Source organism: Perognathus longimembris, chromosome 20 (genome assembly GCF_023159225.1).
Source record: "Perognathus longimembris pacificus isolate PPM17 chromosome 20, ASM2315922v1, whole genome shotgun sequence".
Lineage (NCBI taxonomy): Eukaryota > Metazoa > Chordata > Mammalia > Rodentia > Heteromyidae > Perognathus > Perognathus longimembris.
The window spans coordinates 15,488,954-15,505,309 of NC_063180.1; the positions used below are offsets into that span (position 1 = coordinate 15,488,954).

General features: G+C 48.5%; 1 protein-coding gene across 2 annotated transcripts in view; it reads right to left on the reverse strand.

Moving 5' to 3' along the window:
• The window catches only part of Rhpn2 (rhophilin Rho GTPase binding protein 2), a 44,533-nt gene extending 28,672 nt beyond the window's left edge, over positions 1-15,861 (reverse strand). The window contains exons 1-2 of one of the 2 annotated variants that reach the window (XM_048368770.1): positions 15,770-15,861; positions 2,135-2,250 (exon numbers count right to left, since the gene is read on the reverse strand). In XM_048368770.1, coding sequence (XP_048224727.1) covers positions 2,135-2,250; positions 15,770-15,814 — 161 coding nt within the window. In that variant the 5' untranslated portion in view covers positions 15,815-15,861. Of the gene's footprint in view, positions 1-2,134; positions 2,251-13,874; positions 14,006-15,769 lie in introns of those variants that run through there. The other variant, XM_048368769.1, reaches the window with a different exon arrangement.
• Positions 15,862-16,356: the final 495 nt, after the last annotated feature.

Here is a 16,356-nt window from a genome sequence, read left to right on the forward strand (position 1 = left end):
CACCAGGAACAACCCTATCAGTTTCAAGTCAACAGCATAACTGAGAAAAAAAACAATAATCACTTCCCACAGTTACCCAGTTTGTTTACTCCAGTATAAAAGTCTCCCCTCAATAGCTAGGGTGTGGCTCAGTGAGAGATACTTGCCTAGCATACACAAAGCCCTAGAGTCAAGATTTCCTAGAACTTCAAAGAAAAAGCATACCTGGACACCTATGGCTCATGCCTGGAATCTTAGCTACTGAAGAGGCTGAGATCTGAAGATTGTGGTTCAAAGCCAGCCTGGGTCAGAAAGTCTGTGAGTGTCTTACCTCTAATTCACCAGCAAAAAGCTAGATGTGGAGCTGTGACTCTGGTGGAAGAGTCCTAGCCTTGAGCAAAATAAGTTCAGGAACAGAGCTCAGGCCCTGAGTTCAACTCCCAGAACCCTTACAAACAAACAAACAAACAAACAACAGCAACAAAAGCAATACAGGCATAGCACTGTAGCACTGTTAATTCTTTTTTTTTTTTCTTGTCTGAGACCAGGACTCAACCTCCTAATCTGAAACTTGCTCAATGGCTGGTGCTCTACCACTGGAGCCACATCTCCAACCCCTAACTGGTTGGTTCTGTTTTATTTTTAAATAGCACTGTTATTTCTTGAGCAAAAGAAAGGTTGCTTATATTATTGTTCTCTATAGCATTTCACCATAAAAATGAAGAAAAGAAATTTGTGCATTCAATTAAAAATCACTCAGGACCCAGTAGCTCATGCCTATATTCCAAGCTAGTCAGGAGACTGAGATTTGAGGATCAAGGTTCAAAGCCAGGTAGGGCAAACAAAACCAAGAAACTCTTACCTCTCCAATTAACAAAAAAGATAGAAGCAGATCTGTGGCTCAAGTGATTAGTGCTCCAGTCTTGAACAAAAAAGCCAGGCAGAGAGCTGTCCTAGTTACTTTTTGTTCATTTTAGGGTGTGAGGGGGATGATAGCTGTCCAGGAGGAGCAGTGAAGGTGTATTTATGGAGCATCTGATGAATAACTAGTTTACCATCAGACTACTGAGTATACCAGAACACAGGCTGCCCTAAACCACTCTGATTACTTTCCTTTTGTTTCTTTTATTTTTTTTGACACACAGTATGATTAGGTTATCCAAGCTGGGTTTTGTTGTTGTTGTTTTGTGTCAGTACTGGGGCTTAAACTCAGGGCCTGGATTCTGTTCCGTAGCTTTTTTCCCCCTCAAGGCTGGCCCTTGAGCCATACCTTTAAATTCTGGCTTCTTCATGGTAAATTGGAGAGAAGAGTCTCACAGACTTCCCTGCCTAGGCTGGCTTCAAACTTGGATCCTCGGATCTCAGCCTCCTAAGTTGCTAGGTGTAAACTACTAGCTCCCAGCTCCAGGCTGGTCTTGAATTCCTGAATTCAAGTGATCCTACCATCTCAGCCTCCCAAATAGCTGGGACTACAGGTATATGTCACCATGCCCCTGGCTCACTACAAAGGTGGGCATGGGCACCAGAAATGTCCCCATTCCCCTTTTTTGCCTTCTCTTTCCTTACACAACCAACATAAATTTTACCAAGCAGTGACTCCATACCAGGCTCAGCTCTAGGCAGTGGGGAAAACACACCAAGTCCCACGGAGAGCAGGAAAAACAAATACCAAGACCACGAATGGATTTTAATCAAAATCACTAACATTCTACCATCTGCTGTGCCCTCTCCAAACACATGCACCAAGTGAGCAAAATATTTGCCTGTTTTTGTATATATGTGCCAGTACTAGAGCTTGAACTCAGGGTCTGGGAACTGTCTTTTGGCTTTTGAACTCAAGATTGGCGCTCTACCAGGAGCCACAGCTGTACTTTCCAGTTAACTGAAAATAAGAATCTTACAAACTTTCCTGCCCAGGGCTGGCTTCCAACCATGATCCTTAGATCTCAGCCTGCCGAGTAGCTAGGATTACAGGCATGAGCCACTGGTACCAGGTAGAACATTGATCTTTTAACATAACAAAGCTCTAGGCCTCCAGAAATGAAGAAATCCTGAAGTCGAAACCGAGAACCAGGTCTAGGAATATGGTGAACAGGTGGTCAAGGCCTCAGGAGAGCCTGGACTCCCCCACAGGAGTGGGGTCAGAGACACCTACTTCAGAAGGTTCTCGGCTCCTGTCCGCATCCGCACAGCCTTCAAGATCTGTTGGTTCAGAGCAGCTCTTTCATTCTGCAGCTTGCTCCGGCCTGTCTGTGCCAAAGGATTACAACCCTAAGAGAGAGAAAGTAAGAAATGTCCTGTTAGATGTCAGCCACTTCAAAAATGATGATACCCAAAAACAAAGTCTAACAAAAAAAAAAAATAAGCTTTTCTAAGAAAATCAAAATAATGCCAACAAAGAAAACGCTCAAAATATGGAACAGTATCAAGAGAATTAAAAATCGCTCATGAGCCGGGTGCTGGTAGCTCACACCTGCAATCCTAGCTATTCAAGAGGCTGAGATTTGAAGACTGAGGTTCAAAGCCAGCCTGAGCAGAAAAGTCCATGACACTCTTACCTTCTTTTAAGCACTAAAAAATAGAAGTGGAGATGTGTGTGGCTCAAGTGGTAGAGTGCCAGCCTTTAGCAAAACAAGCTAAGTGAGAGTATGAGGCCGGAAGCCCTGGTACCAGTGCCTTTCCATCCTGGAGGAAAATTGGTCTAGTTGACAGGCTGCTTCAAAGAAGGGTAAAACTGTAATCCTGTTCTAGACATATACTTAGGCACAGTAGCTCATGCCTATAGTCCAAGCTTCTTTTGAAGGCTATGGTTGGGATGATCATAATTTGAGCTTAGCCTGGGAGATTAGATCCTAACCAAAAAAAGGGGTGTAATCTCTTGATACAATTACTTAATAGTAAAATTAAATGAAATAAAAAACTGAGTATTTAATCACCCCTACAAGAAAATAGACACCAATTCCTCATTCCCATCAACCTCCTCTCACCTCAAATTTATTTTATCTGCATAGATTTAGCTATTCTAGACATTTCATATACATGCAATCAAACAATATGTGTAGACTTGTATATTTTGCTTTGTTTTTACTACCAGTACTGGGGATTGAACTCAGGCCCTGGGCACTGTCCCTTCACCTTTTTCACTGAAGGCTAGCATTCTACCACTTGAGACACACCTCCACTTCCCCAATGTTGGTGGTTTACTGGAGATAAGAGTTTCTGGGCTGGATTAAAAACCTGATCCTCAGGCTGGGGATATAGCCTAATGGCAAGAGTGCCTGCCTCGGATACACGAGGCCCTAGGTTCGATTCCCCAGCACCACATATACAGAAAACGGCCAGAAGCGGCGCTGTGGCTCAAGTGGCAGAGTGCTAGCCTTGAGCGGGAAGAAGCCAGGGACAGTGCTCAGGCCCTGAGTCCAAGGCCCAGGACTGGCCAAAAAAAAAAACAAACAAACAAAAAAACAACAACCTGATCCTCAGATCTCAGCCTCCTACATACAAGGATTATAGGGGTGAGCCACCAGCTCCAAGTTTCCTTTAAACCTAATGTTCTCCCTTCCCCCGGATTGATGGAAGTTAGGGCCACATTCTTTGGTGAGGCTTATCTGGAGGCCCTGCCCACTGAGGCCACTCCCTAGGAGTGGTGTGGTGGGAGCAGGCAGCAGTCCACGAAGAGATTGCCCTTTCCGTCTAGCTGCCTCACTGCCAGCTCAGTTCGTCCACACCTGGCCTCCCACCTCAATCCAAACCACACCCAGGGCCTAGGCCCCAAGGCAGAAGAAGAGGTGGGTTATCAACACCTCAACTTTCTCAGGAGCTGGGGGGGGGGTCAGAAATGAGTTATGGCTGGGTGCTGATAATGAGCCATTATAGGCATGAGCGCCTATAATCCTAGTTACCCCAGGAGGCTGAGATTTGAGTATCATGATTCAAAGCCAGCCTTCACATGAAAGTCTGCGAGACTCTTATCTCTAATTAACCAGCAAAGAGTTAGAATTGGAGAGTTGACTCAAGTGGTAGAGTCCCAGTCAGGAGCAGAAAAAGCTTAGAGACAGGACAGAGTTCAAGCCATAGTATCAGCGCCACCCTCTCCTTCCCAAACCCTCCACATTAAGCTAATTTAATATCAAAGGGCTAAAATAATGGCCTCTTCCCTCTCAACTTAAGGAAAGCACAATGCAGGCTGGTTCAAAGTGATGCAGAATTCCACAGCTCACCAACGGTCAAGATTTCTTTTCACAAAGGAACACTAATAACAAATTCCTTTATGTACTTTTCCAAAGCTCAGATAAGCAGTCATTTCTAGCACAGAGGTGAGAACTATTTCTGTTTCCTGCTCCTACTCTTCAATTTCTGGAGTCAGTCGGCTCTGAGCAGCCCATGGACAAGGGGAGGGGGTGTCAAGTTTCTAGATACATCACAGGGAGACTGAGGATTAGATAGGACAGGACTAGATAAGTGATTACTCACACACAGGTAGGAGGGCTGGGCCTTGCTGGGGACAGCAGCAACACCCAGGAGACTGTTAGGAATCTCAGACTGCCAGGAAGAGCCTATGTCATCCCCTGGGGCTGTAAGTCAGCCAGTCGCTCCACTGCATGGATGGGAGGTCCTTTCCTGGGAGAAGCCACTGTCTAGCCATGCACTCATGTACATACAAGTGCATAGACATAGACACACACACACAACCACTTCTCTCAGTCTTTTCCAACAACCAGGCCCCAATCCCTAAACAAGAGTTTCTAGATCAACTCTTACACCTCTGCCACTTGTGTGTATGTGTGTGTGTATACCGGTACTGAGGCCTGACCTCAGGGCTTGGGTGCTGTCATTAAGCTTCTTTCACTCAAACTCAAGGCTTGAGCTACACCTCCTCTTCCAGCTTTTTGAAGAGTCTCATGGACTTTCCTGCCGAGACTGGCTTTAAACCATGATCCTCTGATCTCAGCCTCCTGAGTAGCTAGGATTATAGGCATGTGCTCCTGGTGCCTGGTTTCTTTTAATACTAGAGCAAAGAAGCTGTCACAGCAGGGACTGGGAATATGGCCTAGTGGCAAGAGCGCTTGCTTCATATACATGAAGACCTGGGTTCAATTCCCCAGCACCACATATACAGAAAATGGCCAGAAGTGGCACTGTGACTCAAGTGGCAGAGTGCTAGCCTTGAGCAAAAAGAAGCCAGGGACAGTGCTCAGGACTGGCAAAAAAAAAAAAAAAGAAGCTGTCACAGCAGCCTGGCTGGAGAATCAGAGTCACCAAAGGAGTCAACCTACTGGGCTTCAAGAGTCACCAATGCCAAACAAAAATCTACCATGAAGTGAGCTCTGTTCCCGTACATACAGGTTGTCTACTTGGTTTCTTTGCTGGACTAACTTTGGGCATTTCAACCTCACACTGTGGAAAGGAAAGAGAAGCAAGGGCCGAGTCACAAGTCTTTGTGGGCACCAATGGCTCATTCCTTGTCATGCTACCTACTCAGGAAGCTGGGATCTGGAAGATCACAGTTCAAGGCCAGCCTGACCTGAAAAACTCATGAGATTCCATCTCAGAGAAATCCCTGCAGAGATTGATGCTGAGCTGGCCTGCTGAAAGGCAGAGACATCTTGCGAATCTTGTGGGGCCCCACTTAGCTCCCTCTCTTTAACCCGAAACCAGGTGGAGCTTTCGTCCACATGACCAAAGATATGGCTCACAAATATAGTCATATTTCCAGCAAGTTTGGGGGCAAAGTATATGTTTGAGATGTAGTAAAACCAAGTGCAAGGTGACTGGGCAGCTCCTGTCCAGAGACTGTACTTTAGGCCTGTGGCCTAAAGTTTGACTGGTGTGTGTGTGTGTGTGTGTGTGTGAGAGAGAGAGAGAGAGAGAGAGAGAGAGAGAGAGAGAGAGAGAGTGTGTGTGTGTGTGTGTGTGTGTGTGTGTGTGTGTGTGTGTGTGTGTTTTGAGACTTGAACTCAACCTGAGCACTATCCCTAAGCAGTTTTACTCAAGGCTGGTACTCTACCACTTGAGCCAGCTCTATTTCCTGATTTTTGGTAGTTAATTAGATATAAGAGCCTCATAGACTTTCCTGCTTAGGCAGGCTTCAAACTCAGATCTCAGCCTCTTGAGTAGCTAGGATTACAGGCATAAGCCACCAGCACCTAGCTGATGGTCAGTTTTGATGATGTGCTGTTGCTTTTTTGGGGGGGGGGGAGGGAGATTTTTGGAGACAGATGTCACTGTATAGCCCAGGCTGGCCTCAAACTTGCCATATCTTGCCTAGAACGCTAAGTAAGATTGCAGTAGTGTGCCATCTTACCCAGCTTAACTAGTGTTTTTAGTTGCTCCTGCAGTAAAAGATATTTTTCCGTTTTTCTTACTTCTTCCTGGTTTTGCAATCCCTAACTCAACTCTAGAACACTGGAACCAGAGTTGTTTACGAGTTACCTTGGGCTGTCAACCAAATAGCACAAAAATGAGCAGGGTGTGGTGGCTCTTGTCTGTAATCCTAGCTGCTCAAGAGAGTATATGGAGGATCACTGGCAGGAAAGCCCCTGAGACTCTTATCTCCAATTAACCAAAAATCAGCAAATGGAGCTGTGGCTCATATGGTAGAGCACCAGCCTTAAATACAAATACTAAGGGACAACATCCAGGCCCTGAGTTCAAGCCCCAGTAATAGCACACACACACACACACACACACACACACACACACACACACACACACACACACACACCCTGCAATGTCCCTACAATCCACACACATATCTCCTTGCACTGATAACATTTGAGGCAGGTTCCATGCAGGGATTCTAGCTCTTCTTGCCTCCTTCCAGCATTTCAGTCCATCTCCACACACAGATCAACCCTCAGCCATAAGCTTTAAACTACAGGCTCCCACCAGCAAGTTGTAGATAGAAGTATAGACAACCACCACGTGTCAGTCACCGTCACTTTTCACCAGGCTGAATAACTGTGCCTCCCATTACACCAGAAATCACCAAAATGAACTTGATTCAAATAGATTTACACTCTGGGCACTGGTGGTTCATGCCTGTAATCCCAACTACTCAGGAGGCTGAGGTCTGAGGATTATGGCTCCAAGCTAGCCCAAGCAGACAAATCTATCTGTAAGAGACTCTTATCTCCAATTAACTAGCAAAAGCCAGAAGTTAAGCTATGACTCAACTGGTAGAACGCCACAGCCTTGGGAAAAGGAAATGAGAACCAGGCACCGGTGGCTGGGGTCTATAATCCTGGCTACTTGGGAGGCTGAAATTTGAGGATTATGGTTCAAAGGTAGCCCAGGACTCTTACCTCCAATTAACCACAAAAAGTGATAGTGGAGCTGTGGGTCGAAAATGGTAGGATACTAGCCTTGAGCACAAAAGCTTAGGAACCAGATCTCGAGTTCAATCCCCAGGACTGGGGGGAGAGGGGGGCGGCAACCCAAAGTGGAGCTGTGACTCAACTAGTAAAGTGCCACTTGGGCAAAAAAGCTAAATAAATGAGGAGCTCTGAGTTCAAGTTCCAGTACCACACACACACTACATGTGTGTTTATATTCATATATGTATATATGCACACATCCACACATGTTTACAGACCCAGCCAATGACCTGCTTATCCTAGCAGACTAGATGTACTCCCCATTTAAACTAATAGCATGTCTATGTGGGGTGGGGTAGAGGATGGTATTTGACCATGACCTTGAGCTTATACATTTCCGGGGTTACCTTTTTCATCACCACTATGTTACTCGTGCAATGCAAACAACAGGGAAGAAAAACTAAGCTACATCTGAGGTGGTTTGGATCACCTGACATTTTCTCTTCTTACAAGCAAAATTGAAACCTGGTAGTTTCCCAAAGATTTATGGCCCTTGCCGCACTCTGTGAGTCTCCTTGGAAAGCCAGAGACACATCAATCATCCCCTTTCTGGGTCCCCTCCGAAGCCACCTCCACTTCTGGCTGAGGCACACCTGCAGCCCCACTGTACATTGGCAACCTTTGTGTCCAGAGTCTCCAGTATCTGTGCCAAAAGGAGGAAGTGTGGATCGGGCTAAAGCCCAGTAACATCAGGTGTCTTGGCCAGTGTCCAAACAGCCCCAGGAAACAAGGGACATTTACAGTGTTACAGCTCATCAAACTGATTCTCCTCTGAGTCACCCTGAAAATTCTGTTTCTGCCAGGGGACTCCTCTTGGCAGAAATCCCATAACAGGAGATGTGTTGGGGATTAGTATGCACCAGTACAGCTGGACCCTCCCCAAGGCCACGGTCAGCCTGAGTCCTGCTTGGCCTTTTGGAGCATAGCTTACAACCTGGTGAGGTATCCAGGGGCAGGGGCAGGGGCAGGGGGTGGGGATAGGATCACAACCAGCACTTGCAACTCTCCTCACCTGGAAAAGGACCGAGGCTCTAATGTCCAAATAGCCCCCAGTACAGCTCACAGGGCTGTACAACCTCCACACAAAGTTGTGTTCATACACAACTCACATGGAATCTAGCATGAAATTAAACCCCTAGCCAGGTGTTGGCGGCTCACGCCTGTCATCCAGCTACTCAGAAGGCTGAGATCTGAGGATTGTACGTAGCACAATGCCAGACTGAACAGCAAAGTTTGTACGACTCTTATCTCCAGTAAATGACCAAAAAGCTGGAAGTGGAGCTGTGTCTCCAGTGGTAGAGCACTAGCCTTATGTGAAAAGCTAAGGGATATATATATATATATATATATATATATATATATATATTCCTAGGCCCTGAGTTTAAACCACAGTATCACACACACACACACACACACACACACACACACACACACACACAAAAAAAAAAAAGGAAAGAAGGAAGAAGAAAGGAAAGGAGGGAAAGAAGGAAGGAGAGAAAAGGAAATAAATGAAAATAAATTCACAGGACGAAGGAACTAGGAGGAAATTCTGGGTTCAAAAAGAAAAAAAGAGAGGGGAAGGGGGAAGAGAAGAGTGGAGGAAGAGAAGGTGTGGGGGTGGAGGAAGAAGAGGGGAAGGAGGAAGAGGAGGAGGGAAGAGAAGGGAAAAGGGAGGGGGACAAAGGAGGAGGACAAGAGAAGTGGGCGGGATAAAAGAGAGGGCAAGGGAGGGGAGAAGAGAGGAATTTTCCTCTTTCATTCTCTGCTGGAGCCTCCCAAAAGAACAGAGTAAACAGAGGCAATAAACCAGGAGACAATGAACCTTGAGGCCCAGTCCAGCCAATCCATTTGTGAGAACAACAAATAAATTCTCCAGTTCTTGACTAAAAACAATGGGGAGCTAAATTCATTTCAGGACATTTGTGTTCCCTAAGGATGAAGGGGCAAAGAGATAACAAGGGACAATGGTGTACTTTGTACTGACAATCTCCTTCTATAAACTATAAAACCCTTCCACTACAGTTGTTTTTTTTGTGTTTTTTTTTAACCCAGCTGGGTTTCTCCAAGGCCAAGAACAGGTTTTCCTGGGGGAGGATTTAGAACTACAGCCCCAGGGGAGCCCCAGAGAGGATCAGCTCTGGAGATACAGCCTCTAGGAAGCATAATGGCCTTGCATTTAACTAAAGGACAAAACCAACACCTTCAAAAATGGGATGGGGGACGGGAAGTGTTCAGACTCTAATTGTTCCCTTGAAGAAATAAATGTACAGTACTCTCTACAAACATCTTCCTATTTATGCATTTAAAAAATTGAGAAAGAAAAATATAGCAAAAAGCCAGAAAAGTGTAAGGCATAATTAACTGTGATAAACCACAAAGTTTTCTTATATCAGACTCCTTTTAGAGGGAAAAGACAGGGAAAGGAGATTAAAATTTTTTTTTTTTTTTTTGCCAGTCCTAGGCCATGAACTCAGGGCCTGAGCACTGTCCCTGGCTTCTTTTTTGCTCAGGGCTAGCACTCTGCCACTTGAACCACGGCACCACTTCTGGCCATTTTCTGTATATGTGGTGCTGAAGAATCGAACCCAGGGCCTCATGTATACGAGGCAAGCACTCTTGCCACTAGGCCATATTCCCAGCCCCACGAGATTAAGATTTGTAAGACAAATACGTAAATAGAAAACCGGATGGGGGGGAAAAGATTGGAGGAGGGTACTCAGATCGGAGCAGGAGCTATTTCTTTCATACTTCAGTTCTGTATAGTCAAGTCCTACAAAACCCCAAAAGACCTTGATTCAAATAAAGACACCCCTACACACACACACACACACACACACACACACACACACACACACACACACACATTCCTTTTAGCTTGTAAACTTAGGGTCTAGGGCCAGCTGGCATAAGGGACTTTGGACAATTAGGTTTCATTTTGTGTTCAAATCACACAAAACACAGTTAGAACATGGTCTGTGGAACTACCCTATTTCTCCCTCGCTCAGTGAGTTAAGACAAACAAGCTGGCTACTTTTCAAGCCTGAGCTATTTGGACAAAACATTGAGGACAAGAGGCCGGCCTAGCTCTGCAGGGTTGGAACACTGGAGCTCTAGCTCAGTGGTAGAGTACTTGCCTAGCATGCTTGAAGCCCATGTGGGTGAAGGTGTCTCAGAAACTGACCAAAGTCAGACTAGTAAGGTAGCTCACACCAGTAAACTTTAGCTATTCAAGAGGCTAAGGTCTGGGCTGGGAATATAGCTTACTGGTAGAGTACTTGCCTACAGAAGCCCTGGGTTTGATTCCTAAGCACCATATAAACGGGAAAACGGGAAGTGGTGCTATGGCTCAAGTGGTAGAGTGCTAGCCTTGAGCAGAAAGAAGCCAGAGACAATGCTCAGGCCTGGAGTTCAAGCCCCAGGATTGGCAAATAAAATAAAATAAAAGCTGAGATCTGAGGATTGAAATTAGAAACTCTTATCTTCAATTAGCTAGCAAAAAGCCAGAAGTGGAGGTATGGCTCAAGTGGTATAGCACCAGCCTTCAGTGGGAAGAAAAACACCTAAAACACCTAAGAGAAAGTGCCCAGGCCTTGAGATCAAGTCCCAGTACCAACAAAATGCACACACGTGCACACACACGCACATACACAGGCACATACCAGCTTGCCTTCTCTCTTCTGTATTCCTATCTTCCTCAACAGGGGAAAATCCACCTGTGCCTGCCCATCCTCCCATCCCATCCCAACAATTCTTCCTACTCCTCCAAACTCAGCCTTTGTCCAGGCTTCGGTCATTCCAACCTCCTGACTGGGAATACTGCCTTCAGGCTGGACCCTGGTTTGAGTTAAGCATGCAACTAGTGGGAAAGACCAGGAGCCCAGGCAATGCTGACATTGCCTGAAGGATAGGATGTCCAGGTTTTAAACTGCCTGAAGTCACCAGCAGTCAGTATTACAGTTAGAAGGGCAAACCCTGTAGGGACTAAGAGGGCATCAAATCCTCCCAATTCCTCCCTGCCCTACTCTATGCCCATCATTTCTCTACCCCCACATTTACAGACCATTCAGCTAGCTATTCAGGAAGGTGAGGTCTGAGAATCAAGATTGAAAGCCAGCCTAGTGAGGAAAGTCCATGAAACACTTATCTCCAATAAACTATCAGAAAAAAAGCCAAAAAATAAGAGTTGTGGCTCAAGTAGTAGGGTGCCAGCCTTGAGCAGATAATGCTAAGGGAGAGCACCCAGGCCCTGATTCAACCCCAGTACTGGCACACACATGCATACATACACACATACATCCACATTTATACACACCATACACACACATCTTTCTCTGATCCAAACCTCACATGCTTAGATTCCCAGAGCTAACTGGTTCCTTACCATGTTTAACTTCTTTCTCACTCACTCCCGCCTGCATAGCCAGGTGGGAGCAAACCTCCACAATCCCAAGCCTTTAGCCAAAGCTGTTCCCTCCAATGAAAAAGCTCTTCCCTCCCTCAAATAAAACCCAGTTGTCTTGTGTCAAGCTCATTCACGTCATCAGGATAAGATTCCACACCAACACCTTTTATTTCCGTCATATCAAAACCAATCTTTGGGTTGATAAAACTTAGCACAACACTTGTTCCTAGATCTCATTTGCTAAGTAGAGGCTTCTAATTGAAAAGTAGTGATTCATGATATTTTGCATTCATTCACTACCAGAGAAACTGCACCTAAAAACAAAAACACCAGCCATCCATCCACTGATGGCTCATGTCTATAATCCTAGCTACTCAGGAGACTGAGATCTGAGGATCCAGTTTCAAAGCCAGCCAAGGCAAAAAGTCCATGAAACTCTTAACCAGCAAATACATACATAAATAGGCAGAAGTGGATCTGTGGCTTAACTGGTAAAGCCACCAGTCTTGAGCAAACAAAAAAGCCATATAAGAGCACAAGGCTCTGAGTTCAAGCTCCAGTACTGACAAAAAAAACCCACCTAGCTATGCATCCAGTGTCATCCTCTCTTGGGACTCACAGCCTGGGGAAATTGGTTCTGGAAGGCTTGGGACCAGCATCTTCAAAGGGGTGATTCTTCCTTCCTTACTTTCCTTCTCCTTTGCACACCCCCCACCCCAAATGCCTTCCTAACTTTCCTTCTCCTTTGCACCCCCCCCCCCCCCCCCGGCAAATGCTTCCACAGATTCACAAAGCCACCTGCTAGAAATGGTAGTCTATAGAGAGGCTATGAAGTCCCAGCAAAGCAATTTTGTGGGGGTGGCAGTCGGGCCCTGGGGCCCTGGGATGGACAAGCCTCTTTCTGCCAATCCCAAGGCCTTGTGATCCTCTGTCCCAAGCCCCACACATAATTAGAAGTTATAATCCTGTAATTCCATGATGGCAGCTTTGAACTTAAATATACTTCAAAACCAGCTTTTTTTATGCTAAAAGCAGCTAAACAAAAAAGAATTTTTGTCTCCACCCCCACCCCCCAACTTGTTGCAGATTCTCCTCCAGCCTACCTATCAGTAAACCAAGGAACAAGGTAGTCAGTGTCACAGTGGAAGGAGGAGGAAGACGCCAAGGGCATTTTACAACCCGGATGGCCAGGCTCTGAACAATTAAAAGAATTGATTGTTCTGAGAGAAGGAGTTTCACTTCCCTATTGACAAGTATACACTGAGCTGTTGGGTGATCACATCTATTCTAAAAACTATCAACGACAAATCTCACAACCCACCCACTGACCCCAGAGCCAAGGTCCCAAGGCTATTTTTAGACTCCCTGGGAATCTGCAAGAAGGAAGCTGTGGCAGGTGTCACTGTTATCGTCTCCAAACCCTGGCACCTGTGGGGCAATCCTAGCGCCCCACGGGAAGCGGGCTGGGGAAGGGAGTTTCTTTATGGGAGTATCACCCCAAAGTGTGTGTGTGTGTGTGTGTGTTGTGGAGGGGGGTAGTGTTGAGAGTGCATAAGAGCCGGCACCGACCCTGTGAGAAGGAGGAGAGTGCGTCACTCGGAGCCCTCATGGGTGGCCTGGGACAAGGGAGGACCGCAGGACTCGAGGTCCCCTTCCACCAAGGGGCTCCCCCAACCCCTAGAAAAAAGCAACTAAGAGAACGCCACCCGTCTTGGGGCGGTCGTTTCCTCACCATCCCCACGCTCTGGTGGAAGCTGGGATGGGAGGGGGGGGCACAGCGTCAGGCCGTGGACGCCAGCGAACGCCCCCCACACCCCCAAGAATTTATTGGACCTTTCTCGAAGCACGCGGGCGGGATCCCGGACAAGCAGGACGACCCGGAGTAACCTCTCCAGAACGCCCACTGTCCGCGTGGGGGGGGGGAGAGCCCCGTGCACCTGGCTGCCACCTGTACCTCAGCCATCCCCAGCTTCCCGGCCCGGGGCGCTCCCTTCCCCGCCCTGTCGGCGCGGCCCGGCCGACCCCCCGGGGGCGCGCGCTTCCACAGCCCGCCCGCAGCCTGCGGAGGAGGAGAAGGTGGGAACCCCGCAGAAGCCCTTCGCGCCAAGTCACCCCACCTTCCGAAAGTAGTCGTCGCCTTCCTTCTCCAGCCGCCGGGGAGCCGCCGGCGACAGCGCGTCGGTCATGCTGGCAGCGCGGGCGCCGAGGGCCGGACTGAGGCGGAGAGGCCGCCCGGCGCCCTCCCGCCCGGGCCCCCACCCCCAGCCCCGCCCCAGTCCCAGCCCGCGAGCCCCGAAGCCCCGCCCCACTCACGAGGCCACGCCCCACACAGCCCGAGGCCAAGCCTGGGAGCCATGTAGCCCCGCCCATCAGAAAGACCACGCCCACACCAGCCCCAGGCTAAAACCGGGAGCCTCGCCCTAGCCACGAGGCCACGCCCCCATCCGCCGCCCCAGGCCAAGTCTTGGCGCCAAGGAGCTCAGCTCAACCCACAGAGGCCTCCATCCCAGCCTCAGGTCAAGTCGAAAAGCCCTGGAGCCCAGTTCCACCCTCTGAGGCCACGCCCAGGCCCCCTCCCGTGAAGTCTTGGGGTTCTGAAGCTCAGCTCCTAAACCGGCTCCAGGTCTAGCCTTCCAGTCCCGGAGTCCCACTCCTCCACCCCAACCTCGCTCCAAGCCCGGCATAGGAGCCCCGCCCTTCTCGGCGAGACTCCGCCCTCATAACCACGCCCACTCGCCGAGGCCACGCCCTCTCCCTAGTCCCCGGAGCCCCCCACGGATGCTCCGCCCCCAGCCCCGCCCGGGCTTCGAATTCTCGGTGGGGTCTATCCAAAGTCCTCCGCCTGCTCCCCGCTGCCGGGAGGTCTGCGGCGGGCTGGGCGACCCCCTCGCCCTCTCTGAACCTAGGGTCTGGGTGGTGTTGATGTCTTAAGCTCTGTGGGAGCCACTGTGGCACCGGACGCAGTAAAATCAAGATCTCCCTCTCCAGAAGCGGATGCTTGGGGGACCAGGACCTGCCCCGACGGCCCTGGGTCTGCGGGTCCGGAAAAGCTTCCCCCTGGAGGAGACCCGCGCCGTGAAGCGTCCTGGCTGGCTGACGTCCGAAGCTGGGGTTACGCGGATCCGATGGGGGCGTCGAGAGTGCGGGAGAAGGGGCTGCCCTCCTGCAGGAACCTAGGGATGGGCTTTGTGTCCGAGGGACACAGTGGATACCCTCGAGGACGTTTCCACGCCAAGTTCTGTTCTCTCGACTGCAAAATGGGATCCTGTGATTTTTTTCAAGCTGGTCAAGGTCACTGGGAAAATTTTTGGTTGAGGCAGGCGCCGGTAGCGTTACACCTGTAATCGGGAGCTTGAGATCTAAGGGTCAAAGTTCGAAACCAGCCTGGGAAAGAAAGCCTGTGAGGCACATCTCCAATGAATCAGCAGAAAGCCCTAAGGGGTAGAGCACCAGCTTTGAGGGGAACACCTCAGGGACAAACACCGACATTGAGTTCAACCTGCAGCACCGGCACCAAAAAAATGTCTTAGTTGAGAAGTGAGTACGTGCTTAGTTTAGGAGAGAAGAGAGGGCTAGGGCTATGGAGTGTGCCAGTCTCTGCCCCATCCAAAACTACACCCTGGTCCTCTAGGGCCAATGGCTGGCTGTTAAACAGTTTGCTAGGAGCAAGCTTGGAAGCTGGAGGCCTGGGCTCGGGAGGCCACGCCCCCAGAGGCCACGCCCCCTTCCCTACTCAGACCCGCAGTTACCTGTCCCCTCCCCCACCAAGGGACTCCTTTGTTGCATTTGGCCTTCTCAGTAGAGGTTGCAGCTAAAACACAACACGCTTTCGAAAACAAGCCAAGCCTTTTTGTACCTCCTTTTTTTTTTTTAAAACTGTATTAGGGGTTGTTCTAAATTTTTATAATACAACAGTAATAACCAAGTCAATGTTCACAATAAATAAATGAGTAAAAATGTAAAACTTTCCTAGAAAAGAGGTTTTCGGAAAGGGCTATCAAATTCTGACAACCTGCAGAAGCTGGGCGTGGCCGTGTACACCTGTGATTTCCAGCATTCTGTAAGGATGAGGGCAGGGGATCCCGAGTTCAGTTCGAGGCCAGCCTGGGCCACCAAAAACCTGAGATAGAGTGAGGGGGACAGGGAGAAGAGAGAGAGAGAGAGAGAGAGAGAGAGATCATAACTGTTAGCCCATCAACTCTGGAGGTTGATATCTGAGGATCACAGTGGCAAGCCAGCCTGGCCAGAAAAATCCATAGGATAGATTTTGTCTCGAATTAATTACCCAGAAAAAGCCAGAAGTGGAGCTGTGGCTCAAATGGTAGAACACTAACCAAGAGAAAAGAAAGTTAAAAGAAAGCTCCGGGACAGTGCCCACGCAGGGCCTGAGCTCCAGCCCTAGGACCAGCACCAAAAAAGAAAGAAAGCAAAGGACAGGAGGGGAGGGGAAGAAAGGAAAAGAAAGGAATGAACGGAGGAAGGAAAGCAAAGAAAGAGAGGGAAAGTGATGCTTCCGATGCAGAGGGCTCCGAGGTACTTCCATCCCGAACCCACCTCCCCCGGCTTGGGGCCGGGCACGCCCCGCGCTGGCGTCCCGGA